Raw genomic sequence first — 27,955 nt, forward strand, 5'->3', positions numbered from 1 at the left:
TTGTGTTCTCCAATGCTCGCTGCAGTCCTTTGCCTACAGCCAATTCTTCACTTTATCCACCTCGATACCACCCCCTCCTACATCTCCCTACTTCCAACACAGAGTCTAATCTCCATACGGGCCCTTCTCCCTTTCTCCTCCTCACATCATATGGAAGTACCCCCCAACACAACCAAGTCTCAAAAATCACTAAATACCATCTACAGCAACCATATCCAAAACACTAATCTCACCCCTTCTCACCACTTTCCCATAGACAGCTATTTTCCATCTATAATCTGCATATCTATACATATAAATCATTTAATAATTAATCAATCGCGTCAATCATGTAGCACGGTAGTTGTCGTAGCACTCTGTAGCATTTTGTCATACGTTGTGATACTCTGTGTCATATGTACAACGTAACACGTGAAAATAAACGCTTTGCGCGCGGATGTCTAAATTTTGTGGTCGTACGAGCGGGTGACTGGGTTGGTGATACGTGGTTTTATTGGTGCGGGATTTGTATTGGGTGGTGATTTGAGGTTTTGGGGAGGTAGTTTTGGGTAGGGGGGAGATTGGGGATTGAGTTTTTGGGGGAGGGAAATTCTTGAGATTTACAATATCAGGTTGGGGATAGATGGATGGATAGATGGGTGACGAGATTCGGTATGGAGTTGATTCTTATGAGGATGTAAATGTGAATGATTGAGTCTCGATACTAGAGGGAAGGGAAAAGTTCTGTAGGGGGGAAGAAAACTACTTCTGGGGTTTCGGATGTATTAATCTTTATACCTCTTAGCTTGAGGGCTCATCAAGAATTTCTGAATATTAGACGAATAGTACATTCCTTTACTATCCTCTCACTCCCTCTCCTAAATTTCAAGCTCAAAATAACCCCCTTTTCCTACTTTTTACTCCCCATCAACCCTTTTATCCTATCATCTCCAACCATCCTCACCCTTCCAATATCCTCCTGTCTTCCTCCTCAACTTTAATATCGCACCGCTATCTAGAAAAATATATAATTTCCTAGAACCTAACATAATCTAAACATAAAATCTTATTAAGACGAAAAGAAATAAAGTAAAATAAAAAAAGATAATTTAAAATAAAAATAAATACTTTGCTATAAACGAGTGATGTATGAACTTCTACTTACCCACTCAAATACTCATCACCAATACAATACACATATAAAGAATAAAATAAAGTATATGAAATAATATTAAGTAGATAGATAGGTAATACTATCAAGATGATGACAGCTATTATAGCCTATAAAAGCAACCATGATTTACATTACAGGAGCAACTAACTATCCCACAGCAATAAATAATTTCGTTTCCATCACTTGACTAAATTACATATTCATCATAGCTATCCCCCTACAGCATTAAAATCCTTCAAGTCTAAATACCTAGCAGTATCTTTTCATTTCCTGTCCATGAAAATTCATATCCATCATCAAATCAGAAAGCCATCCTCAACGAAGCGATGAAACCCTTGTGTTTTCATTATAAAAATAGCCATGTGTGAAGGTGGTGTAAAGAGTATTAAACGAGTGGAAGAAATGAACTCCTAATATCGTTCGACGTACTCTTTTTTAGGGTGTTTGATTATTGTTCCTGGAGGATGATCTTCCTTATAGAATTTGCAAGCAAATGCCATACAAGTAGGTTCCTTAGATCCAATACTTGGAATGACCACACTCGGGCAATGATGCCCATAAATACATTCTTCATTGTCGCAATCTTGACCATTGACACAAGGATTTTGGCGTGTTAAATAAGCAATAGCTTTGATTTCCTCTTCCGTAGCTTTATGATCATGTTCAAAGCAACATTCATCGCCTTTAGAGCAAGGTCCTCGTAGATAATGATTATTGCATAATTTATTCGAGTTTTTTCTTTGTTTTACCGCTTCCAATACTTCCTTTTTGACATGTATTGGAGGGTCAAGTCCTCGAGGCTCGGGATTCCAGCCCAATCTAGCGAAAACATTACTTGTAACATCTGGTTTCTTGGTCGCCGTTGAAGCTATTTTACCCAAAGCGGGAGATGCCACGGCAGTTGGTGGCGTAGGTGGGGGTATTGAGGTGACACCAGCCCAGGTTGATGGAACAGAGGTAGGGCTAGGTTCTGTTGCCCGATCTATCAATTTTTCGGAGCGGAATATATGTTCGAATTTGAGAGTACGAAGGCCAATAGCTGAAAGCTCTCGGACTATTGGTGGCCCTTCCATTATTGTAATTCTATTTCGATCGTCTTGCGTAATTACTTCCTCGAGAAATGGTGCGTACCCGCTATCAAATGATATACCAAGTAAGAGTTGTTTGCAATTCCAATTTCTTAAATGCCATCTAATACATTCTTGTAAAAGTCAGTACCATGATCGCTGCCGTGAATTGACCCTGAATCTCCATAAACATAAATTAACGAACCTTTAATCTTTGAATCGGCCCGCTCTTTCCCATGGCCAACATCTATAAAATCGAAGTGTGCTTTTCCTTGGGTAAATCCTAAAGTGAAATATTTGAAATTTTCGAGACTTTCGAGTGTTCCATCTCTCATCAAGGCTTTTGATAATCCCGAGTAGTTCGCGCAGACCTTGGCCATAATTTCAATCTCCTCAGTTTGAGGCCCACTACATTGTTCGAGTATTGAAGCTCTGAGAAGATTGGCTGCTTTTTTGCCTCCTTCGAGCCCTTGATTTATAAGTTCCTGGTTGAACTATGCAGCAGTCAGTCGAGTTTGGAGAGGATACGTGGAGGTGTAACTAACAATCATGCCATCGGCATCAACTACAGCCATTATGTATGGATTTCGATTCTATTTTGCGAATATCAGTGATGGATGCAACCACCGAGCCAATTCCTTCCTACCTGCAGAATGCCATTCTCCGTGATAGCTCGTTCTAAGTGTTGAGTGGTCAAATTCCAATGTATTTGCAATTCTCGTCGAGACTTTCTCGAATCATCCAAATCCAGATGGGCATCATTCAATTCTTTTGTAAGACGATCGTTTTCGTGTCGCAGATTATTTTCGACCGTTTCAATATATATCAGAAGGTCCTGATGAGAATTGAAGTCAGCATAATCAATTCTTCCCAAACATCCGACCATGGCATCGACGGCGAAAAAACGCACCTTAATTAATTCATTGCCTGTTTCTCTTTGCGCTTCTAATATATTGAAACGTTGAACGAAGGATTCCATCATGCTAGGCATGATAGATAGATTCAAGAAGTATTGTATTAATATTGATAATTGAGGATGGAATTGTTCCGAGTCCAATTGATGTTGAGCATAAAATTAATATTTGAATGATGTTGTCGCGTTCGAACTTTTTTTGATGACTTTCAATCATTGGAGACGCGACAGTGGGGAGAATACCGGTATGTAGGCTGTACTCTGTATTTTCCGGATTTAGTGTTGCGGAGTACAGTTTTGAGTACTTGAGGTGGAGAAATGCTAATCCCGGAGAAATGAGAATAACTATAAAAATATCCTCATGAGTGAAGTAATATTATTGCTGTTTCTCTAATGTATCCAAGTTAAATATTAAATAATATTGTAAAATAGATTTCCTTTGCTTTCCCCAGAATTAAATCAGTCTTAAGATATCGGAATCTCTAACTGGGTTCTGTAGTCGGGTCCCTACGCATACATGTGAAAGTTGTCTGTAAGATTCACACCAAACATCACTCTTTCATCACCCGCCATGTTTGCTGCAGCTTCCGATGTATGATACAATTAATACCAAGCTAAGTAATACCAGCTCTGGCAGCTCACTATCGAAAAAAGAGCCTTGCACACTATGTATTGTGTATAGTATTGTGTGTACTAATTGAGAAATCGCTTCTCTCTTACCTATATATGCATATGGATTACATGAAAATTTATACTATTCTTACAATACCACCATCACAGCATTAATAAGGCAGAACAGAACCACGGGTAATCCCACACATTATCAAGCAAAAGCTCTAGACAGCCAAACCAAAGTTTGATAATGATTATTAATGAAAGTAATAAATAGTGTTTTTAAAAAGATCTTATAATGGGATTGATGAGTGACAGAAGTCCACTCATCACTGTCTTCATCTCCTATCCTTTTCAATACGATAGAACAGTACATCAACCTCTTCCCAAGCACAGGGGGTAACCGATACGGCTGGGAAGATGTGAAAACTGCAGAAGATTAATACCCTCCTTCTATTAATATCCAAGATGAAGCAATTGAATTGAGTGAATAACAAATAGAAGCAAACCAGGGTTGGAAACTCACGCATACTCCGTAAACATCAAAGTTACTTTCGAAATCGTATCAAAATCCACCCATAATTCCTTCCTCATAAATCATCGAGAATCATATACATTGAATGCAAGTACTCCGTATGTATTCAGAGTATATAATTTTCCTAAGAAAAAAAAAAGCAAAGTCAAAATACTGCACCAAAAATATACCCCTCCACCTCCCCATCAATTACGTGACAATCAGTATTTTCCACAACCCCACTCAATCATCCCAATCACCACGCATCAACAGATCTTCAAAAACCACCCATTCATAACCCACCTGCGCATCAAGAACCCTAAAAACATCACATATGCACAGTCACAATCACCCCATACAAACCCACTTAATAATCCCACCGTAAACCAAGATCTTCATACGCTTTGTACATGCCGTCCATAAGCGAAATCTTTCTTTTCCCCCCTTTAAAATATTTGTGGAACGTGCAACAGAACAGGGGTCCTAAGCGCATATATTCTCAGCTCTTCTCTTCCTGGATTCAAAACTTAGAATGCGATATATATCCATGTTATGTGATGGTCCTGGTGATTAATAGATACTCGTATTGATACTTATCGTCACAAAAAATGACATGCAATGGAATATAAGGAAATGAAAGCAAAGCAATCAGCTCCCCGCTTCTCATGGCACACTTCCATACCAGATCACGCAACAGGATGATCCTCAATATTTTAAAAGAGGACTGGAAAGAATTAGCGATGCAGATAATCTTTCCTCGAACTAGTGTGGTTTTGTCGCCAAGGTGCAGATGCCCGGCGATCATGAACCATTTTCAACGCATTGCGAACAAGAAAGCCGATTGATATAACATTTGAAGTTAATTCTGGTTGGCTAGATGAACAAACATGTTGGAATCTTCCGAAATGAGAGACATATACCAGGGATAAGGATCCGTGCCCGATATTTCGGTCATTGAAAGGCTGGGACGGCTTACCGAGGTTCGGAAGTGATGGAATAGTAGCTAGATAGGGATATGACAGCGCCTTGGGACGATTGCTACGACAGCTTGGTAGGGATCGGTAGTCGGATGTGTGGCTCAAGTGTTCTTGGACTATTGACGCTCCAGAGAGCTTGACAGGAAGTAAGGTGATTGGCTGAGAAATGATTTGAACTAATCATAAAATGTGACAATGGCACTGTCTGATGCAGAATGTACCATAAAGGACGACTTGGCTGCTGGAACTCGTGGATAAGTCACTAATATTATTGACAGTAATGGCTGGAGACAACAGCACGCAAGCCGAGGACTTCCCGCGTCTCACTTGAGGAAGAACCTCTCATTAACTGTCATATATTGTCCATTTTCCAAGCTAGTAATGAATCAGTTCAACTACTAGTATGGGACTCTCCTAATATGGACAGGTATTACCCTCAAACCCTACTGAACGTGGATGTCTCTCCCCCAGGCGCACGAGGACTTTTTTCAGTGGCTTTTATATGCCGTCCGTTAAGCTCACTAACTCTTTCATGCTCATCTAATCCCAAACTGACGGCGAGAAAAGCTGGTCCAATGGCGTTCGTCATATGTATATCGTCAAGCTCTGCGAGCAGTTGCAGGGCCAAAGTTCGGATTCTGACCCGAGAAATAGTTCCTCTATCGTCTTTAGCTGCGGTTTTTGGTCGCAATGGTAGTGCTAGCTCCAGGAGGCTGTCGCAGCGAGTCAAACGTCGAAAGCACCGTCTGGCCCCCAGTTGATCCACCCTGCTTTGTAGAAGTTACGTAGATAGCCAATGAAAACGTGGCCCCACAATTGAATGATGCATGGCTCTCATCCAAAAGACAGCAGGGCATATATTGAAATCTAGCTTGATTCCCTGACTACCTTCGTATTTTCCCCTTTTCAAAATATCATCATGAGCAATTATTTTGTGCTAGTCGTCCGTGAAAGTAATGTAAGATAGATGGCGAGACATGATTTGTTAGAGGTAAGTATGTTGGCAGTCGATGAATAAGTGAATTCCTGTTTATTGCTAAAGCGAAACGGGGAAGGCTTCATCAGGGTTTGATGCCCGTAGATGCATCCAATCTAATATCAAGAGCCCGAAAGCTGTCGTATAACAATAAAATCATGGTGTCTTTCACCGTTTCGCAGTTTCGAGGAAGCCATACTTAGTTGTCAAGCTGGCGTATTCGGTAGGGCGATGGCAATTTGACGTGAGCGGAGATACTACTAGTTGCGAACTTGATGACATGATGTGGCATACGGATTAGGAGTTGAAGACAGTAGTGTGGAAGGTAGGCAAAGCAATTCGGCAATCCCTAGTCTGCCGGTTCGGCCTGTATGCAATTCGCACTCGGTGAAGGGGGCTTGATGGGTGCTTGTTGAGTTAGGGAGTATTCTGGCCGGCACATCATATCAATTGACGAGGTGCCCTGCCCGCCTAATACGTAAGCCCCGTGAATCACGGTACTCCGAGGCCTTTTAGGAATGCAAACGTAATTTCACATGGGGTTGATTGTCAAATAAATTGCCCTTGTTTCGAGGCTCCCATTTGTCCAAGCTAAACTATTGTATGTGCCTTGGTAATCTTTTGTGATACTCCTGCATCCATTGGTTCTGATCAACGATACGGAAGTACGAGATGTTATGACGAATGTGTTGAGAGTCATGCGAGGATTAAAGCGAGCAATCTATCATGTTGCATTGAAAATGACGATGGAAAGTCTAGAACATGCAGGTAATTCGCTTCGTAATTTGTGGTTGCTTTGCTCCAATAAAGACGAGTTCGTATGCCAAACGGCCTTGAATAATTAAATCCGCAGCCGCATTTGTTTAAAGTACTTATATCGAGACTTTTCGTTTATGCGTATCGAGATCAGCATGGTATGAGATGTATTGGGGCAACTTGTTTTGCGAGGAAGGAGGGTGCGTGTATGTTTTCGAGTAGTGATTGAGTGCAGGAGACACTTGGTAGAAGACAACTTCAAAAAGTTTTAGCATTGAAACAGGAAAAGCTTTCTAATTAAGTGAATAGAATGTTTTCTGGAGATTTCTACCAATTATCATTATATGTCATGAATTTCTTATCAATTCAAACCGTTCGATGACCGAAGATGTTGAAGTTGAGGGGATGAACGAACATGAAACATGACTGAAGTCCTAGTAATCCAACGTTGAATGACGGTAGTTGATATAATTTACAGGTAACATCCAAGCACTGAATCTAGCTTTTTGTTGGAACTCAAATTCAATCGAGCCATCGCGCTTTCTACACGCCATCTAATACTGGTAATACCATTAAATAGGCGCTGAAATTACTAAACTTTGAATCGTTCCACACTTGGCTGCCCAGGGAAACGTAAGTGGCCATCCCAACCGTTTGTGTTAAGGACTTGGAATGCGTCTTCTCGCTACAAATGTGTGTAATACAGCCGCCTAAGTGCAGTTGGCAGCATCGAGAATCGAAATACAACATTATCTTATGCATGATAGTCTTGATTATATATCAACCATATTTTTTATTGTAAAATGTTTTTCAATGGTTAACGGAACATAGGCTTCCTCACAAACCCGAATACCGGGAGGAGGTGCAGTTCCTTTTAGTGGCGATGAGTAGTGATTGCCACGCTGCCCCTAACGTTCAGCAGCTCAGGGATCGAATATATGCATTCAACTTGTACGAGTACAATGCTGCTAGTAAATCCTGACCGGTCAGGTTCAACAAAAGCTAAATGATAGCAGTGACGCTTGGCAGGATCCTTTCTAAATGGAAGGTCGAAACGACAGTTGCATGTATATGGTGTGCTGTCACATGCTTTGAAGCCATTCATCTTCGGGGCCTTTAGTCGGCAGACACTTCGGCAAGGAAAGGACGGTATGTATATTAGTATAAACTGTGTCGGTTATAAGTTGCATCTTGATGAAGTAAGTTAGCTCGTTCTCCCTAGCTGTCGAATGCACTTCGCAAGCTCGCTCATAGCCTAAATCAGATTGTTGTGGGATCACCTCCTCTTCTTCGGAAGTGTCAATCTCAGAAAAGACTGTAGAAAGAGATAGGAGATCACACCTGTCCGAACCAATAAGATGTATAATTGGGCGGTATGCCTGTAATACCAACTGTTATGTTGCTTGTCTAACGCTGGTGAATGCAAATTGGGTTTTAGGTGTTATCAAACCAACATTCAGCCTCGCATTGCCTATATTGGTTGGACACAAATTATGGAACTTTGGATAGTAACCCTCTTTGGCACTTACACCTTTACACCTATTGATAGTCCGGGATACTAAATGCTCCGAAGCGTTCCAAGCGAGTAAAGCCCCGCTCCACTCCTTCGGCACTCCATAGAGTACCTGGCAAGCACGGGGTCCATGGTCATCTGTGCATATATAGCCAACATTTTGAGAAGGAATCCTAATTATAGCGGACTGGGGCAAGTGAGATGAAGAAAATCGTGGAGAAGATCCTATTTGAAGAGTGTATTTGATGCTGCGCACAGGTATCAAATCAATAGCGGTCACATATTCCCTGAAAACTGACTGAATAACTTGTTTACCAGACCAGTTCGTGCATATGATCCTGCACATATTTTCCCAATATGCATTGAATTCGGGGGAAAGCACACCAACTTCGACATTATGATAGCACCGCGCATCATTATGGAGCAATTTTTGAGCAATATGCATTAATTTCAACACTGTCATTCCAAGCCAGATTTTGAAAGGAAGTAACGGCCCGATGATCATTATCCCTCCCCACAACCTCGTGACTTGTTTACCCCGAGCTGTCAGGAAAATAGTAAGATCGTAAATCACTCAGCCTGCTGTTTAAACAGAAGGGAAAGAAACGCCACCGCAGATATTGTACACATGTGAAGGGTTACACAGCGCCCACCCTATACCAACACACTAGTTCCCCACACCTGCACGCACGTCCAACTGAGCGCCCTTAACCTGGTGCTAGGACTGGAGTATGCCGTTGCACACTAAAAAGGTAGTCGTGGTAGCGAAAGGTTATAAGTCCCTGGACAAGGTGAGCTATTAGACCACTAATTGAAAGTCATGAGTTATTGTGGAATCCGATTAATTGACATGGACAAGGGTACTTAGTAATCGGTGGCACGGCGGATCGAGTATCAGACGTTGGTGCAGCATCTGGTTCTCCCGGCTAAATGTGAAATGGGGATGTACTTACGAGGCTTGGTCAGTGCTAAATGTATTGGTTGCTCGATCACTAATTTTCAATATTCGGTTACTTCCTATACATTGTGTGACTTATTTATGAGATGACTTACGAACAGTCTCTGCGGAAAATGTGTAGTACTTTTAGCAGTCTTGTCATGTTCTATTGGGCATCCCCCTACTGGGCACACAGTCTCTGAACGTTCCATCTCATGCTCAGGTTCTCTTGCCAATGGACAAAGTCTGACTTCTGTCTTTCCAGTGGCTCTTTTGCAGATGAAGCAGATTTCCTCCCAAGTATGACACATTTTGAGTATGCTTGGATATTCAGCTATAGGAGGTAAAAGGTCGAATTGCGATACTTTGCTCGAGCTTCCCCAACTGCCTACGGCTGAAAAAATGGTTTATAGATGGTTCGAAAGGATGAGGAAGATGCGAGGGCATACTTTCACAATCCTTCTCCTCCCCTTTTATAGCTAAGATATTGAGTTAGCCAAGGCTGCTCTACACGTTCGGATGGCTCTTCACCTTCAATCTAACTCTGCTCTCCGAGGGTGGAATGGTTTCCCAGTGCATTTTCCACATTTTTTGACTCTACGAGGAGGAAACCTGTATCAAGAGCCCCAGCGGCGTCTTCCACCAATGCTACGAGAATTGACAAGGAACAAGGCCGAGTGTGTTGCGGATGGTTGCCTTCGAAGCAGTCGTGGTTGGATGTAATATGAAACCTAGAAGGGTAGACAAACTCACTTGCAGCAACCACGGTTTACACAACCTTCTGAGAGGTCCTTAACTTGCATTGGTCGTCAATTGCATGCGGCGTACTCTTCCATGAGCCACTACCAACAATGATCGGCTTCATACTACTGGAGAAAGAGGGAGGAAATTAGACTATAGTTTCCTTCCGTTCGAGCATGCATTGTCCCACCAACGTGCTACTGGTGTTAGGGCTTACCAAGTATGCAGGGGATTCTCTCTAGCACCCATACAAGAAGAGTTCAGAGCAACAAGATAACGCACGTAGCCACGATGTGCATTAATTAGTAGGCCGTGCTCAAATCAGTTGGCTGATAGAACCTAACACTGAATTCCATCGCGTGTAAGTTTGCACAAAGATCTGGGCTACCTTGGCAATGGTGATTGAGAACCCCGCTCAACATGCTGAAAAACATGAAATATATGACTATGATATGTGGAAACTTGTCAAAACTTGTTTACCCTAGAGAGTTCGTGAGACTCTAGCAATATTGATATTGACGATGGTGATGAAAATGGGCGATAGAATAATGCATTTTCGGTACGCGGAGTCAAGCTGACACGAACATGTATGCAGCAAAGCTTTAACCGAATTAGAGGATGCAAATACTTAATCTGGAAAGAGATTTCAATTGTCGCTTGACAAGTAATAAAGCTTGAGTACTTTTGGGAACTATCCTAATTTCTCTTGCTGCATGTTGACAGGACAGGATGCGTGACGAAACATGCAAGCAGAACCTGGGTACTGGCTAGGTATATGATACTTGCAGGGTATCTTCTAAGGTTACCGGGCCCTAATCTGATATCGGATGATAGGCAGACAGGGTAGCGGTAATGATGCGCTGTCTGTCTTCCAGCTTGGTTAGGGCAATACTACTACTATGACAAACGAAATGCCCCTAAGTCACCAAGTCACCAAGTCAACAAGGTCTTTGGGCAGATGAGACTTTGTGAGTAGAAATCTCACGGATGATGTTGATAAGATTGCGAAGCTTTATATGAAGCTTTGATAGATTTGCTCTTTCTACTGAAATAGAAATCCAGAACTCATCAATACAGGATGAATGTTTGACGTTTGGAATGCCAACAGCGTTACACAGGGTGGGTACGCTGTAGGGTTTAGCTTATGTGCTACGAAAGCCTATAATCCTGGAAAAGCCCTTGAGCTTGGGCTCTGCTTTCTCCACCCATCGACACCTTACAAGCCGAAATGCGATCACCAATTGCAGAAACAGTAGAAGCAACCTGTTGTGTGATGAGATACGACATCGATAAGGATGAGGATATCATGGCTATGCGCGTGACTTCGGAAAACTATATTGTTTTTATGCCTAAAAGGGTTAGAATCGGTGGCTGCTTTAAAATCTTGACGGCAATCAATTACTAACCAGATGGACGACAGTACCGACGACATACGTTAAAGCTTTTGAAAGAAATCCGAGCTTATGGAGTGAAGAGATGTCCGTGGTAGTCAAGAATTGATTAAAAGTGGCGCGGAGAGGTTGTAGTTTCCAGTAATGGACTAGGGCTACTTTTACCATCTCCGCGGGATCTTCATCAAAAGCAAATGCCCGCGGCGGACGTTGAGTAAAAATGGACCTTTGCCCTCCAATGGGAACAAGTATATATTGGATTTCCTATCATGGTGGGTTACGCCCTTCACTCAACATCCTGACAAAGCGGGATCAGAGTACCACGGGTATAGTTAGGCTATACAAAGTCCCGCTGAGATCGTGATACCCGTGATTCATCATAAGAACTGAGTCTACACCTTTCCTCTATTCTTCATCGCAAGAAATCAAAACTCTTCCTCAACACATCATGCATCTCCCCAGTTGCAATTCCGAGAAGGATCCAGAGATCCTGCATGAATTCATCCGTCAGAATCCCCTTGGTATTTTGACAACCGCAATTAAATCAGAGTCTTATCCATTTCTTCAAAACAGCCATATTCCATGGCTTATTGATGCAGACTTTGATGGCAATATCAATGGACTCGGCAGACTTCGCGGTCACATTGCACGACAAAATCCTCAAGCAAAAGCCATTATCGAAAGCCGCACAGCAGTCTCTGAGTCATCGACAGCAAATGTCCTCGAGCACGACGTTCTTGTGTTATTCAATGGACCGGTTCATCACTATGTGACACCAAAATTCTATAAGCAAACCAAACCTGATACTGGAAAGGTAGTTCCTACCTGGGATTACGAAGCTGTGGAGGTGTATGGCAGAGCGAAAGTTTACTACGATGCAAAGTCAACCGAATCTGGAGTTTTTCTTGCAAAGCAGATATCGGATCTATCTGACCATATGGAGACATCGATAATGGGTTATGGAAAGACTCCTGGGACATACCCATGGAAAGTGACGGATGCACCCGAACGGTATATTGAGTTACTCTCGAAAAACATCATTGGCATGGAGATTGAGATTACTTCTATTGCAGGAAGGTTCAAGTGGAGTCAGGAGAAGCCTGTTAAAGACAGAGATGGTCTCGTTGAAGGGTTCAAAAATCTAGATACGCATGATGGTGCGTTGCTATCGGACAAGGTTAGGGATCACGCCACTCTTTTTGATGCCAAAAAAGCTGCGAGTAAGTCGGAAACCTAGCTATCGGGGGAGCTGAGAGGCAGACGTGTGTATAATGATTCTATGGTAGCGTTGTAAATGTGATACCAGTGTATTATCTGACCATATATGAGCTGAAAACTCAGTCGTATAGTCGATTATATCCATGATGATTTCTAGTCTACCACTTGAGAATGTCTTTTGTGTTTTGACCTAGTGATTTCACGTTGATATGTCGGTCGTTAGGGGCGATCGCATTCATGGAAAGTTTTCCTTTAACTACTTCGCGCTTTTCACAGGTACTCAAATGACGACTATTCTTAAGTATGTTAAGCCGGAAACAAAAGAGGCTCTTTGAGCAAGGATGAAGAGTTCCGAAAAAGGAGGCTAACTAAGCAAGTAAGTAATCTCACTGAGGATATAAAATCTTCAAATGGAGAGCTTTGGCAATCAATATTGGGGCCATAGAATCGTGTAATGGAGACGGCTACTGCTTTGTCGTGGTTACGTATCCTTGAAACCAAAATCTGACAATAGAGAGTCAGCACAAGGTATGCTTTTGCAGCAGTATGCTGAATGAAGTTTGTAATGAGTTGTCAGTTTGAGTAACTAACCTCTCAGGTAACGGGTAGCGTATCTCGGCCGAAATGAAGGATCACATCTTAACCTCGACACGGCTCCAACTAATTCCAGACATTCTCGGCATGAAATCAATGACAATAGAATGAATCTATGTGACCAAAATAATGGCATGTGGTCCAATGACTATATGTTAACGACATCACAGTAATAAAGTTACCATAGCGTCAAAAGTAACAGCTAATTAACAAAAAGAGGATGTGATCGGTACACATCAATAGTATGCAATTCAGTTCAGTTCAGTTCCCATCCCTAGAACGAATAAAACTCAAGAACTACCTACCTAATTGTGTATACATAAGGAACACCATTCAATCCAAACCAATCACCATTCTATTCACCAGAAAAGTCAGTGCTTACACCCAAGCAACCAAAAAACAAAAAAAAAACGAACTAACACATCAAACAAGCAAACTAGCGAGCAAAACTAGCGTAAGATTAAGCACAAACCCCATGTTCACATCCATCTCGAGCTCCACAACGCTGCAGCTACTACCTAGCACCCTCATTTTGTAAATATGTCTCTCCCCAGGAAATTACACATGCACATGTATGTATGTACAATCGACTTTTATAATATATCATGTTTGTTACTCTATAGCTAGCTAGCTATCATTCTATATCATATCACCCCATACTACCTGCGATCAGCAAAACTCGTGATTGACGCCTGGGTGCTTGTATATGCAAGGGGTTACTCACCTTGTAATTGGATATGGATATGGATATGGATATGGATATATGGGGTTGCCTGGTACAACGGCCTTACATACATGCACATGAGAGTGTAATGTGTGAAATAAAAAAAGGAATACTAGGTTATTAGTTTGGTGGAGATTTATGCGCACGGGTTTATTGCGTGTGCATAATGTGTATGTATAATGTATGTATGCAAATGTGCATAGCCGTCGTACCTGCAGACTGGAGTGCAGGTTTTTTGTGAGATTTGATTTTGTATTTTCATTTACTGTTATGATTGTGCATCATACTACTTTGCAGATTATTCGAAATATTGCCTCTATAATGATGATATCTGCTCTATGTTTGGATCACATCTCTTGCTTCCTGCCACCTCTGCTATCGACATTGTCACTAACATAGTCATCAAATTCACGGTGAAATTCCCCATTATTTTGCACCAAACATATGATTATCTAGATGAAGTTCAATATTAAGTAAATATACGACAATAATATCAACTAATTTCTCCAAGCTTCAATGCCCACAAAAATCCCAATCCAAGTAAAATACATCCCAGTACACCCAATCCATACCAATACATCTGAAGCCAAACATGAACGTTGGCAATTTCCTCCTGTGTCTTTTGTATTTTTATATTCCTCCTCTCTATTTCTCGACGGGTAAATAAATATAAATATTCCAGTCAACCAAAAAAAAACATAGCTGCTAATAATGAAAGATGAATGCGTTTGAACGAAATATCCTCAGCCTGATTTTTCATCTACAACTCCCATACCATTGTGCCAAAATGGATTAACAATATTTGCTGATTTCTCCCACGGGCATTTTCAAAGCTACAAGTATTGAAATTTCTCTTTGATTGACATTTTGTATCACCCTGATCTTAACAACCACTCAATCTCGTCCTCGACGACAGGGATTTCGCATCCAAGCCTTTGGTCTTACGACTCTTTCTTGCCAGGGTCGTAACCGCCATCTCCGCATCTGGATGAAATGCAACTCGAGCAGCCTTTCTATCTACCCTTCCATGGCGTTCGATGTGGGGTTTCAAGTTATCCGTGCGACCGAATTTTCTTTCGCAGAAGGGACATGGGTATTTGAGAGCAAGGGGGTTGTGTATCACTTCATGTCTTTTGAGATGTTCTTTTCTTTGAAACTTCTTGTCGCATCCAGGATGCGGGCATGGTAGCTTGGCACTGTTTTCTATTCGTATGGATAGTGTTGGTTCTCGCTTTATATTTCTGCGGGCTGCTGCTCTTGTGGGTGTTGTTGCTTGGATTTTTTGAGGAGCAGCTGTGCTTTCAGGTGACTCAAAATATGGCCTTCGGAGGTGTTGCTGTCGTACTGGAGAGATCAAATTATGTCTGAGGTCCCGGTAATTTTGCGGAGGAAGCAGATATCCTGTACTGGATGTCCCTGCGGGGGAATTATTGAATGATCCTTGAGCATTGAAGTCTGATGAAGGAGTGCCAAACTTCACAGGCGTGAGAGGGCCTATGGGAGATGACTGAAAATCGGCAAGTGTGTCGATCAACGTCGTTTGTGTCGGGTCCACAAAGTTCATGGCTGTCGATGATTCGGATGTGGCCGCTGGCGAACACAAATCATCCATCAAAGATGGGATATCACTCGAAGGACATTGTGAATCAAGCGACCCAAAGGTGGCAGGTGCGTAGCCTTGAAAGCTGTTGAAGGCGAGAGCGGGGTTTGCTTCGGCCATCACCTTCCCATTATCAAAACCGAAGAACATGTTGGATTCTTGGAAATCTGTCAACATATCTTGTGTCATTGCTGACATTTCACAGAAAGAATTGGCATTTGTATTCTCGTATCGCTCTAGAAGACCATGGTGGCTATGGAGAGACAGATCCTCCATTTTGACAGTCTCGTCAAAAGACGTACGTCGAGTGATGGAACTCGCAGGTGTGCCAGGCTGAAGCCGTAAAGTAATGTCCCAGGATGAATTTACCGACTCTGTGTAAGCGTCACTCCCTGGTGAGGTGAGTGTACTTGCGGGTGGATTGACTGGATAAGAATCTCTCCCGTTCTCGTACACCAGCATGGTTATGCGGGGGTGATTAGTGATGTCGTGAAGCGAAAACTAGATGGTGTTAGATTACCATGAATATTTTTAGATCTGTTGTACTGAGAACTCACGATATTTTAGGTGCTCTGTACTGTGTATGTATAGTTTGAAACACTTTAAGTTGTCAGTGAGTCGATGAGCTCGATGATTAACAGCGTAGCCAGGAAGGCTCATGGTTCCATTTATGAGTGAAGACATTAATGTCGACACCATTGATGCCATGAAAATCGGCACCATAATCAATATTTCTACTCCAGAAGGGATATAGCTAGACATGACTTACAGACTATTTGCGGGTGCCAAGACAAATTTAAGTCGCGTTTTGAGTCGCGTATTCTTAAACGGCCGCAGTGCGGGACACGCAACGTCCGCGAGAATATGAATAACCAGATCAATTCCGGGACAATTAGACCTTCTTTGAAGATCGAATGACTGGATCTTTGCTAATGGCAGGATTAGTAGTGTTCAGAGACGCGCCGCTGTACCAAGAAACACTCACTGAATATCTACCAATTCTGTGGGTTTTCACAGTAAGGGAACCAAGGAACTTGTTCGACTTCCGGAGACGTATTAGAAAACAGTATGTTACAAGTAGAACTCCTGAGACGAGCTATTTTTAAATGTTAATCGAACGGGTACCTTGCAGAAAAGCTTCCAAATCCCTTGAAGGGGGCCAGTCTCTCCCTCTTTAATGAACCCTCGCCTCACGAAAGCCGAATCCTGCATGTCAAATGATGGCGAAGAAGTCCTCGAGTAGGTTGGATCAACACTAGTCTGTCGAATTGTGGATTGTGGGGTTTCCCATAAGACACTCATGATAGTTTATTGGCGAAAGACCAAGAAAGTTAGTAGTAGGCTTGGGTCTCACTAATTGCGTGCATATGTATCTGATAGAGCAGGGATCGAACGCCTTTCACAGACAGAAAGCGAAGAATTATGCAGGTCCTTCCTCCACATCACACCAGACTTGACTGGATAATTCGGCAGAGAGCTGTCAAATCCTGAGTATCATCCATAGATTTGCACAAGGTTGCCTCCCTGGGTGCATATCTACATCCTGCATAAGATCTCACATTCCTCGAACGGTCTATCACAAGCCATCCATGAATGCCCATTCTACGAAGAATGAGACGATGCCTCTGGAATGCTCAACATTACGACGGCTCTCAATATCAATCATGGTGTTAACGACGTTGAGATAGCTCGAAGGTGCAGAGACATCGGATCATTGTTAAACGATGTGTTTGATCGCTTTGACTGCCACTGGCGTTTTCAGTCCACCTTGGAAAGGTCTCGAGCGATTCTTCAATTGAAACCCTCGAAGCTCGAAGGCACTATCTCAACAAAATACTTTGTTTGTGCGGGTGTTCCAAAAAAGTATGTAATGATTGGTCAAGGAGAGATTCACAATAGTTCATGCCAATCAAATGATTGTGACACAGAGCCAAGTTGCGCTTACTACTACCAATAAATGGAAAAAGCCTTCAACCACTTGATAGACGCCCCAGAGGCTCCCAAGATTATTATTATAAAACTGAAATAACTAGGAAAAATTTTGTGGCTGATCAACAAACTATTAATTGGCAGAAAGGACTGAAATATTATCATTTTATGATAGAATATTTTACCAAGATCCAATCCTCGCGAAAATCGTAAAATTTGACCAATCGAAACTTTGAATTTGATATATTTGACATAACAAAACACGAACTCTTTTCGGACTTACATACACATAGAATTCCTATCGGTATATGTTCGGTCGGCCTCAGTGGTGAGTTTCTTTCGGTGGGAAGATACAGTCAGACTACAAGAGAACGAAAGTGTGTACCCGTAGGTTGAGGTTGAGGTTGAGGTTGAGGTTGAGCCGGATAGGAATACTTCATTTGGTCTAAATCTTATCAAATCGGCCCCGGCCATTGAAAAGAAAAAGAACAAAAAAAGATAAAAGTCATATATGACATAATTCGTATACGGTACGGATGTCTAAATGAGATGGTGATGACCGTGGAGATATACGGAAAACCATTTACAGATCTTCCCGATATTTGCGATAAAAAAAGAAACAGGAATCTACTAGTGAGCAACACCCCAATGTTATGAAGACTGGTTGTGCCCTTTACTCGTTTGGGCTGCAAAGGACAAATAATCGTGAGCCGTCAATTCCGTTTGTATGAGGATTGCTGCGCAGTGCCCTGTCGGCAACAACGGAATGTGGCCACCAGGGATCTCACAAATACAGACTGACTCTTCCTAGGCTTTGGCCCATCCTAGTGTCATATATTTCGGCTCAAGTTGAGTCCTGAAAACCCGAACTAGCCTCACCTAAACCCCATTGTAGGATCTGCTTTCGAAGGGTGGCATACTGATAAGATGTGGAAGCATCAATGTCGTGTATCCTTCCGATTTAGCAGTGACGAATTTGTGACCTAGTTAACTATCAATTCCTTCACGTGAGCAGAGCCCTGTCTAAGCAATTGCTCTCGACATGAGAATAGAATATAGGAATACTGACATTAAGTAGCAACTTAAACTTTGGAGGAAACAGGAAACCTAGAATAAGGTAGGTTCCACGTCTAGAGCTCGAATTTTGGGGCCCTAATACTGATGTTGGCATCATTAGCCTGCTTCATCTAATCCTTCATGAAAGGATCGCATCGAACAGTAGCCTCTCGGCATACTTGCATATACTCAGTATAGCCAAAAGCATCTCAGCTCTTTCATCAACATCTTCGACTCGCTGTTGCTTTATTTGATCAAGAGAGATTTTTAATAATCCAAATTGCTCTGTATTGATTGATAACATTGCACTTTCTGGGTAGTCCTCCCAAGTTCAAACTTTATGATTATCGAACTCTAAAAGGCAGTATTTTATTGTTCAATACCATTCACTTCAGTTCATTCGAGAGAACATTGATTTTATTTTTATGACATTGGTAATCTTGGTTAAGTTAATCACAACCAAATATATTAAGAATATTGAGATTTCCTACAGGAAGGACAGTGCGGCTTCAAAATCTTGTTCTTGCATCTTTTCTTTAAATAGCCGCATCGAAACTTTGTCACACGTGAGAATCTGTTCCACGATTAAAAATCATTATGGATTCTCTACCCGCATACCATGAGCTCGACAAAGATGTTGCAACGCTCGTCGCTCCATATCTTGACACTCATGATCTTTACTCTGGATGTCTTGTCTGTTCTCATTTCAATCAGATTTTTGGGGATTATCTTTGGGCCAACCCCTTCAGAGACCTAGCTAACAGAACTAAGCCGTGTGGTAAGAGTCTAAACTTATTGGTCTATTGAGAAGTTCACTGACTAGACCTAGAACTTGTTTCGAGGTTCTTATCTGCCTCCGACTGTCATAATCCTGAAATCCTTAAAAGAGTTCGAATCATCGACATGCGTGCACTACATGAGATCAAGCGCGATAGAGCTCACACTAGCGATTACATCATATTTGGGACCCACTTGAAGCCGGAGTTGTTCTTCAAATTCTTCAAGAACTTCCCCAACCTCAATTGCGTCCTTCTCGCACCTACATGCTCCGAGGATTACGGCATACTTCATGGCTCCGAGCTGCCAAGTGAATATAATGACATACCGCAATTAGAGTTTTTCAGCGCGGCTGGTTGTACTACCTTCAACTGTTCCCTCATTCTTCGCCAAAACATAACCAAACATTTGATCTATCTCGATGCATCCGGAACTGCCCGCAGTCCAAACTGGAGAGCCTTGTTTACCATCGAGAATCTTCCGAACATTAGGATCTTGAAATTAAGAGGCTTGAGACTCATGGATACCATGTTACCTCCCATAGTTACCAACTCTAGACTACAGATTTGGTCTTTAGATCTCCGTGACAATCTCTTGACCGACAATGTCATTCTTTCACTATTACGAAGCTGCTTCCTCGCCCGATTTCCAGGTATTACATATGGTCCACTCCGGGCAGCCGACGAGTATCTGTTCGAACATCCTCCATTTTATCGTGAGGCTGACGAAGGTGCTGACTCCATTCATACCACTACGACTATACTCCGCCCTGATAACATCAAGCTAGTTGAGTGGTCCACTCCAGGAGGACTCGCACTGAATATCCTTGAGCGAAAGAACAACGTCGAAGATAGTCTCACGATGGTTACAGGCATTACTCACCTCTATATCTCCAACAATAAGTTTACACACATAGGGATACAGTACCTCCTTTCTCAGACCAATTCTCTTCAAGTCCTAGACGTTGGCTCTAGCCGCACAAATCTACCACCAGATGTTTCTGCTGGTGTCGACGTCTTCGCACAAGCATGTGTTATACCTTTACTCTCTCGAAAAAGGAAATCCCGTCTAGAAGTCCTGCGCATTCATCACTCTGTTATAACACTCCGCCCTTCGGTCATAAGCCAAAGCAACAGACACGACGACAAAGAAGCAATCTCGAATGACAAGACCGGAGAAAAATGCAAAATAAACCTAGAAAAACAAGCCCCTCTTTTCGATCCTCACCACAACACAAGACTCCGCTCTCTAACCCTCACATCCATCCCTCGCAAATCAAACAACAAGGAGCTCTTCCTCTCATTGAAATCCTTCCTCACCAGACTCGCAGCACAAGAAACCAAGATCCGCCATGCGCGTCAGAACATCAAGAGTCGACGTGCTCCTCTCCTATACCCCGGACTCAGAAACCTTACATTAGAATTCCTACCTGAGGAACAAATAGCTCAATCTTCAGAAGCTGGATCGGTTACGGGTGATGGGGATGCGGATAGTTATTACCAGGAAATGGCGAGGGATTTCTCGTTTTTAAATCAGGAGAATAGTCGGACGTCGACTACTAGGAGTGAACAGCAGGAGGAGATTGAGTCGGTGCATATGGTTGATGTTGTGGAGGAGTTGAAGAAGTGGAGAAAAATTGATGTTGGACGTTGGAGTGGGGAATTGAGGATTGTGTTGTTTTAGTTTGCGGGGGAAAGGGGAAGGGGAGGGGTTACTTATACCTTTTGAGCTGTGGTGGGATTGGTGTAACTATTTGGTTGCTTTGGTTAAATTGATGCGCTGTGATTGGTTTGGAATGCTGGCTTGGAATAGGAAAGATACCCTATATCATAAATATTATAATAATAATTTCCTTTTCCCCAATGATCTTGTGAATGAATACCTACTATACAGTGACTCCCTGTCAGGTGTTCACTATTGCCTGAACAAAAATCATTATATCTAATTAAGACACTTAAACACATCTTCCACACAGCAAGCGGTACGCACAAATCTCATCTACAACTCATTCATTCAATCCGCAATTCCGCTTAAATTCCAAATTCCAAATTTTAAATCTCATCTTCCCTTTTCATTTTTCAGTCTTTTTTACTTACACTTCTCCATCCGTCTAATCCACACCATGAGTCCATAACTAACAATATAAGATTACATACAGCATTAAATGCATCTCCACCTCCATCCCCATTTCCCATGCTAAATGCCAGTCCCTTCCATCCACCCATCCCACCCATACCATCCATCCATCCACCCATACCATGCATGATCCCCAAACTAGCCCAACCACACTTGTTCCTGAATAACATTCAAACTCACATAACACCCCACCCCTTCTTGACTCTAATAATAGGTAAACTCCAATGTAGGTGCTGCCTCATTGATGATTTGCGATTCGTCGGTATTCTTTTGTTTTAGGTGATGTGGATCGATATTGGTTCTTGCTTTCTTTCGCCCGTTAATGGACAAGCACAACCAACCTTTTTGGTTCCAAAGATTTCCAGGCTAGTCATAGCCAAAGTAGGTGATCATCTTATGTGTGGGCCAAACAAAAAGTTGCCAAAGCGCCACTTCGAAAAAATTCTCGGCGGCTTTCCCACGACTCTTAGGCCACGCGAACATGGGGCGGCCATGATTTTAGTTTCGTCTGTCACAGCAAAAACATGATCCGGAATAAAATCCTTAACGCATGATACCAGCGAGACTTCGACTGCACAAACCACACTTCTACCCTAAAACAATATTCCATCCTCTACTCTCACATATCCCCCTCCAATCTCCATCCTCATATGTGCCATCATCAGCCCTCCTCCAAACCTCTTGCACCACTTCCCAAGCACGCATAATGTTCCGCATTCCTTGTCTCCTCTCCGTCTTTCCAAAAGCTTTCGTCGCCAATTCCCTATCGCTTTCAGTTTCCGCTTCACATGCTGCTACAAATAATGGCCACAATAATGCAGACATGGGTCCGTCATTGCACATCTCGGCTAAGCCAACGACGTTTGCGCAGGCAATTAAGGAAAGTTTTGTATGTTTTTGAACTACAGGGTGGGATCTGGGGTGGGAATGAATGGTCCGATAGAGGTATACAAATGCAGAGTGACGATATGCTTCAGCATTGTTGAGGATAGTTTGCATACGTGCCTCCTGGGGATCGATATCATACTTTGAAGAAGTGTCTTCAGCTTCGTTTTCCTTAGGTGAGGATGGCCCTTTAGCCACGAAGCTTGGCTTCCAGTTCGTCAGAGCCATTTCTATAGCCTTAGATGTACTTTCGAGTTCAGTCCGCAAAACGCTAGCCTTACTCAACAGACCATCTTCAATGGCGGATTGGAGAGAAGATTTGTAAGAGAGGAGATGGGAAAGTCGATGAATGATTGGCCATAGTTCTGTCGATAGTCCAAGGAGTGTGTCAACCGAATTTAATTGTGAATCTTTGTTCTCGTCATCGGGTACACTTGGAAAAGAGAATGGACTTGTTGTAGGCTGCGTCGTACTATTCGGAGGTGTACCTAAAGAAAGAGCCGTAATGACATCGTAAAACCGAAAGGCCTAGTCTAGTTAGAAATGAGTTCAGGTATTGATTAGCGGAAAACGTACCCGCTCGAGAAATATGCTCGTTGGAGTCTGCTCTTCATGTCTAGAGCTCATAATTGTCATCGCTCCTTTCAGATGGCCATGTACAATACTGGAGTTACCGCGTTGTACAAGCTAAAGTGTGGTCAGTTTGCGCCACAACAATCAATCCAGAGGTAATATCACTTACCACTTCATAGTAAACAAGTAACATAATTGCGCCTAGTATTTCCTCCCTATTTGCCTGATCGTTTTGCTGAATGAGGTTTGCTAGCCCTTGTAAAGCGTTGTTGTGAAAATCTAGAGATTTCTCCTCATTTTCCACTCCCCTGTATTCCATATGGGCACTGCTCAGTGCGTACATCGCATTCATTACCGGTGAACTGGCATGGGACAAGGGTAGAATAAGTTGCCGGAATGGATTGCCCGTATCTTCTTTGAAGACAATGAGATGTGATAAAGTATTACAGAAATGATCAACGAGAGCCCTGCGATTTCTCGTCTCTGCAAATTCTAGAAATACTGGTGAACTAAATGCGAGAAGAGGAGAAGCAACCGGCGAAGGAGCAATCATTGCTAAATCTGGGTATTGACTTTGTGTTCGAACGAGTGTGCCGGCTGGAGGAGAATTGACATATAGGTCTTCCCGTGGTATCTCCTCCACTTCGTCGTCATTCTCGTAAAAGCTTCCCCAGGTAAAACTCGAATGTTCGGAGATTGCAGATAATGGATATTGTGTTTTTTCCTCCCATTTATTTTGTACATTTTCCACATCTTTATTTGTAATTATGCTGAGGCTTTGTGGATATTGTCGCGGCCATTGTTCGCGATCAGAACCCGGGGAGCCGGATTCGTGCGAAAGTGCAGATTCCGCAGACGACGCCCTTCTTCGTTTCCGTGGCTTTACTGCTTCATATTGGCATTGCAGACCTCGATCTGTACATCGATCGCATCGTGGTCGCACCTCGTTACATTTCTTCTTCTGCGGTTGTTGTTAAAGATTTGCGTGGATTGATACTTGGTGATCCGTACCTTTTCCTTACTATGGACACAATTAGCACAGGCGAAGGGCAGCTGAAGGAAAAAAGAAACTCACCAATATATACAACCTTTTATAACAACCAATGTTAGCTGCAATTTATGTAAGTAGTAAACCAAAATACTTACCGGCTCTTGACCTTTTCTTAGGAACTTTTGGAGGTGCCTTTCTGGTATACAGAAGCATGGTAGTGGAAGATATGGAGTATATATATATATATGCCGATGCACAAACGGTTCGAAAAATACCTCGTTCTATGATACAGAGACTGGATACAAAAGACCGAGCATATAGGAAGAATTTCAAAATAATGTTGGTCTACTTGCGCGCGAATGGTTACACGACATCTGACAGAATGTTACCCAAAATGATTTCTACGCTGCAGATGACAGACAGGCCACCGACAGGGAGGACGACGTGCGGGGTAAGGCCCTGGTGCCTTTTGCCATCCATGGAATCCTACTCTGTACTCGAGCAACTATCCTTCGTCCGGGCACCCTTTCTCTTTCCGTGAAATGCACCGGCTTTGATAGCTTAAAGAGGTAAGAGGCCCTGACTAGTAGTGGATACGAGATTCATGGTTTCGAAGTGGAGATTTGAAGATGCCTGCATCACTGGTATTTGTTCGGACGGTAAAATCTCGTTTGATGTAAGCTCAGGTAGCATGCATACGGACTTGATGTATCGGCTTTGAAGAAACCTTACACAGTATGAAGTTATACTCTTGGGCACATTTGTGTCTGCCGGTAGTACTCGGAATTGGTCCTTCACAGGGTTAAGGACGGAAGTCAAGACTGGCCAACATATATCTCGGCTGTTGGACTCTGGGGCTCGAGCCCGTGTATTTGATTAAAACATTCAAAGTGTCTGAGTGTATGGAGCAAAGAGAGGTCGGTTAGAAGCCTTGCTCAATACCTTAAATTTCATTCATATTGAAGAGCGCTAGCAACGGTGGGTTTTTTTACCCTCGAACGGTCGAGCCCAACAATCCAGGATCTCGATGCTTATTAGACCATCCTGCTCATTTCTTTGTCTACCGATCCTCGCACTCCTTGTAAAAAAGTAGCTATGTGAAGGTTCAGATTAATACTCGTATAAATGCCAATATTGAGGTCGGACAGCCGATCCCCCGCGTTTTGGTAACCTTATCACCATTTCGGAGGAAAGGAATCGATGTCTGATTACGGCCCGAGAGTTATACCGATTCCGTGAATAGTAAGTATTGTTCTCATCAGGATTGTCCTCGTGTCGACGAAAGAGAGTTATTAGTAGGTATTAACTGGCAAAGAAGTGGTGTAACTGCTACCCTACAATTTCAGCTGAAGGAAAAATGCGCGTGAAAAAAGGCATGGGCAGCGAATGTACGAGAGTGGGTTAAGGAACAGAATCTATTCATAGATTGGAAATCATTGGCCCATTTAACTAATGCCAAGGACTGACTACATCTGGAACTTTTGAGTCTTTTTGGATTATTATGAGGCCAATTGCAATCGTTCATTGATTTGCTAAGGTTACCTAGGTATGTGTGCATAGGTATGAATGAACCTGACTGAAATGTTGTCAAATTTGCAAGAGTAATTCCAAATTATTGAAGATAATTCTAGATAATTCCAAATTAATAGATATGCAACAATTTTCATCACATCACGAGATACTCATGGCATGGTGATTTTGACTGGCCGATGCTGTAAAGAGTAACATATTTGCGTCAAGCTCTGCCTTATACAGAGTAAACAAATGATCAGGATGTCTAACACGCTTTATCTTTTTCGGCGATCACTACGACGGAGTAGGTAGTAACTTCATTCCCATAACAAAGGCGCTTCTATTTATTACACCCACTTGTAAGCAATTTTTAGCATGCGTGTGAATATCAGTAGCAAATAAGCTTATTCTATACTAGGAAAAGCGTAGAACGGGGTAGGTGAGTTACTTTATGGAGACATCGCTCTACCGCTCTCTCTCCGTCAACCAACAGATTGAAGCCTGTTACAAGATGCAGCCACCTGAGCTGATCAGCAATTATACTTGATGTGATACGAGTTTATCTTCACCAAAATATTCCAGGTCGCATATACCGTACCATACCTAATCATCCAAGATGGTCAGTTTGCAAAATTCATATCAAATGCGTCTTTCCCTTTCCTCATCAGAGGAAATGTTGCTGAATGCCAAGGGTGACTGGAACCAGGAACTGCGATCCCCAACCTTTAAAGTAGAGCTGGAGACGGAAGTATGCCAGAATCGTCGCAGCTAATGGAGATGCTCATGCTAACAATGCAACAACAGCCAAAGCCTATTGATCTCAAGCGGTCGCACGCCTCATTTCTCGAAAGCTTTGCCGCAGAACCACCTCCCAGTTCCCCTTCGAAGAGATCTCGATATTGTTCTGAATCTGTCGATAATTTTATTACACATTGGCTTGAATCTACTTCGGACGCTGCATCAGCATCAGACCGGCGAACATACTGTCGTTCGGGCAGCTTTCTCGATCCCTCAAACGACGACTACATACCGAGAAGACCTGCTAAATCTATATCGAATATGCCATATACAGAAGAAGATATGGGTAGCTCCGTGCCTAAACGAGACAATGATGGATTTATACTTCCACCAACACCGAGTCTATACTCCGGTTCCAATCCGGCTGGCGCTAGAAATTCTGTATCCATGTCAACACCAGCATCAATTCGCCGGTCCTTGGTCGATGATCCCTTCTACCGAGTCAATAACTTGTGCACCAATCATATCTTCTTGCAAAACAGTTACCCTAAACAGTTTCCAGAACACGTCAACAGTTTGGTTGACCATTTACAAAGAGATCGTGATTCCCCTGGTCCAACATCTCAACAAATCGAGGAAGATGAGGATTTGCAGCAGTTGGATATGGCAACGGGCGAATCAGATATCGAAAATTATTTCAAGAACAACATATTCCCTCATACCAAAGTATCGGATCCATTAATCCATACTGACAGAAATCCAATGTCTAAGCATGCTATTCCTATTTCCTCCTCGGTTTACAAAATCAGCAATCCGTGCCCTGATATGCTTTACGGTTATAAAAAGAACTTCAGCATTTCCCCAGGAACAACAAATACAACTTAGTAATCTGGGAAATGAGATAGCGGCCAACTCTCGTGATCTCTTGTATCCCTTTTTTGCCATTGAGTTTAAGGCTGATGATCCTGGGACGTCTGGTAGTTTGTGGGTGGCAACAAATCAATGTGTCGGAGCATCCGCTTCATGTGTCAACATCGCCGAAAAACTTAACCAACAACTCAGGCAATGTCAAAACGAGAACATCACATTGCTCGATACTACAGCCTTCAGCATCGCCATGAGCGGAACTGAAGCTCGTCTCTATGTTTCCTGGAAACACAATGAACTCGATTACTACGTACAAAAGCTCAACAGCTACTTACTCCAAAACCCTAAAGACTACATCGAGTTTCGAAAACATGTTTTGAACATTATTGACTGGGGTAAGGACAAACGATTGAAAGAGATCCAAAGATCGTTGGATTTTCTTCTGGAGGAGAATAGGAAGAGTGTCTCGGGGCAGCTAAAATGTCGTACACCGCCTCTATCCTCATCGGACCATGGACCCAAACAGCAAAAAAGACGTTCAACTTCATCTTCTGAAACTCGTAGCCGCCGAGGCTCAAGGGGGAATGAGAGGAAGACGCACATACAGGAACAAGAGGGTGTACTGGAAAGGAGTGCAGAACCACAATCACGATACTGGATCTTAGATCCGGCGTCCAATCGCTACTATCATATTAAAGAAGGGGGGGCTATTATTTGGGGGGACGAACGTAAGTAATGAATAATGATGGGAATTATGCTTAAAAATTTGAGGGTATTAGATGTCAGGAGCGAAGGAGAACTAGTT

At 42.6% G+C, this 27,955-nt stretch overlaps 11 protein-coding genes across 11 annotated transcripts; 4 read left to right on the top strand and 7 right to left on the bottom strand.

The window, feature by feature from the left end:
- Window positions 1-1,563: 1,563 nt before the first annotated feature.
- On the bottom strand, window positions 1,564-3,211 carry SS1G_00383 (hypothetical protein; the record flags this gene model as incomplete). The annotated part of the gene is made up of 5 exons (XM_001598247.1): window positions 1,564-2,344; window positions 2,422-2,714; window positions 2,766-2,813; window positions 2,867-3,055; window positions 3,131-3,211. The coding sequence occupies 5 exons, from the start codon at window positions 3,209-3,211 to the stop codon at window positions 1,564-1,566; spliced, it is 1,392 nt and encodes a 463-aa protein (XP_001598297.1).
- A 1,782-nt stretch (window positions 3,212-4,993) lies between these two features.
- On the bottom strand, window positions 4,994-6,494 carry SS1G_00384 (predicted protein; the record flags this gene model as incomplete). Its single annotated transcript, XM_001598248.1, has 3 exons — window positions 4,994-5,371; window positions 5,763-6,003; window positions 6,385-6,494. The coding sequence occupies 3 exons, from the start codon at window positions 6,492-6,494 to the stop codon at window positions 4,994-4,996; spliced, it is 729 nt and encodes a 242-aa protein (XP_001598298.1).
- A 458-nt stretch (window positions 6,495-6,952) lies between these two features.
- Window positions 6,953-7,950, top strand: SS1G_00385 (predicted protein; the record flags this gene model as incomplete). Its single annotated transcript, XM_001598249.1, has 3 exons — window positions 6,953-7,030; window positions 7,549-7,601; window positions 7,800-7,950. 3 exons carry the CDS (start codon window positions 6,953-6,955, stop codon window positions 7,948-7,950), a joined length of 282 nt encoding a protein of 93 aa, XP_001598299.1.
- A 412-nt stretch (window positions 7,951-8,362) lies between these two features.
- On the bottom strand, window positions 8,363-8,926 carry SS1G_00386 (predicted protein; the record flags this gene model as incomplete). The annotated part of the gene is made up of 1 exon (XM_001598250.1): window positions 8,363-8,926. The coding sequence occupies one exon, from the start codon at window positions 8,924-8,926 to the stop codon at window positions 8,363-8,365; it is 564 nt and encodes a 187-aa protein (XP_001598300.1).
- Window positions 8,927-9,188: 262 nt separating this feature from the next.
- On the bottom strand, window positions 9,189-9,729 carry SS1G_00387 (predicted protein; the record flags this gene model as incomplete). The annotated part of the gene is made up of 2 exons (XM_001598251.1): window positions 9,189-9,263; window positions 9,535-9,729. The coding sequence occupies 2 exons, from the start codon at window positions 9,727-9,729 to the stop codon at window positions 9,189-9,191; spliced, it is 270 nt and encodes an 89-aa protein (XP_001598301.1).
- Window positions 9,730-11,387: 1,658 nt separating this feature from the next.
- Window positions 11,388-13,370, top strand: SS1G_00388 (hypothetical protein; the record flags this gene model as incomplete). Its single annotated transcript, XM_001598252.1, has 5 exons — window positions 11,388-11,516; window positions 11,580-11,637; window positions 12,150-12,770; window positions 13,045-13,069; window positions 13,367-13,370. 5 exons carry the CDS (start codon window positions 11,388-11,390, stop codon window positions 13,368-13,370), a joined length of 837 nt encoding a protein of 278 aa, XP_001598302.1.
- A 1,599-nt stretch (window positions 13,371-14,969) lies between these two features.
- On the bottom strand, window positions 14,970-15,962 carry SS1G_00389 (predicted protein; the record flags this gene model as incomplete). The annotated part of the gene is made up of 1 exon (XM_001598253.1): window positions 14,970-15,962. The coding sequence occupies one exon, from the start codon at window positions 15,960-15,962 to the stop codon at window positions 14,970-14,972; it is 993 nt and encodes a 330-aa protein (XP_001598303.1).
- Window positions 15,963-16,578: 616 nt separating this feature from the next.
- On the bottom strand, window positions 16,579-16,988 carry SS1G_00390 (predicted protein; the record flags this gene model as incomplete). The annotated part of the gene is made up of 2 exons (XM_001598254.1): window positions 16,579-16,615; window positions 16,870-16,988. 2 exons carry the CDS (start codon window positions 16,986-16,988, stop codon window positions 16,579-16,581), a joined length of 156 nt encoding a protein of 51 aa, XP_001598304.1.
- A 2,280-nt stretch (window positions 16,989-19,268) lies between these two features.
- On the top strand, window positions 19,269-21,131 carry SS1G_00391 (predicted protein; the record flags this gene model as incomplete). The annotated part of the gene is made up of 2 exons (XM_001598255.1): window positions 19,269-19,449; window positions 19,501-21,131. 2 exons carry the CDS (start codon window positions 19,269-19,271, stop codon window positions 21,129-21,131), a joined length of 1,812 nt encoding a protein of 603 aa, XP_001598305.1.
- A 1,041-nt stretch (window positions 21,132-22,172) lies between these two features.
- SS1G_00392 (hypothetical protein) lies at window positions 22,173-24,246 on the bottom strand (the record flags this gene model as incomplete). The annotated part of the gene is made up of 5 exons (XM_001598256.1): window positions 22,173-22,997; window positions 23,046-23,156; window positions 23,545-24,003; window positions 24,118-24,152; window positions 24,189-24,246. The coding sequence occupies 5 exons, from the start codon at window positions 24,244-24,246 to the stop codon at window positions 22,173-22,175; spliced, it is 1,488 nt and encodes a 495-aa protein (XP_001598306.1).
- A 1,915-nt stretch (window positions 24,247-26,161) lies between these two features.
- SS1G_00393 (hypothetical protein) lies at window positions 26,162-27,886 on the top strand (the record flags this gene model as incomplete). The annotated part of the gene is made up of 3 exons (XM_001598257.1): window positions 26,162-26,293; window positions 26,350-26,939; window positions 27,265-27,886. 3 exons carry the CDS (start codon window positions 26,162-26,164, stop codon window positions 27,884-27,886), a joined length of 1,344 nt encoding a protein of 447 aa, XP_001598307.1.
- Window positions 27,887-27,955: the final 69 nt, after the last annotated feature.

The sequence above is a fragment of the Sclerotinia sclerotiorum genome, genomic scaffold, assembly GCF_000146945.2.
Source record: "Sclerotinia sclerotiorum 1980 UF-70 scaffold_1 genomic scaffold, whole genome shotgun sequence".
Lineage (NCBI taxonomy): Eukaryota > Fungi > Ascomycota > Leotiomycetes > Helotiales > Sclerotiniaceae > Sclerotinia > Sclerotinia sclerotiorum.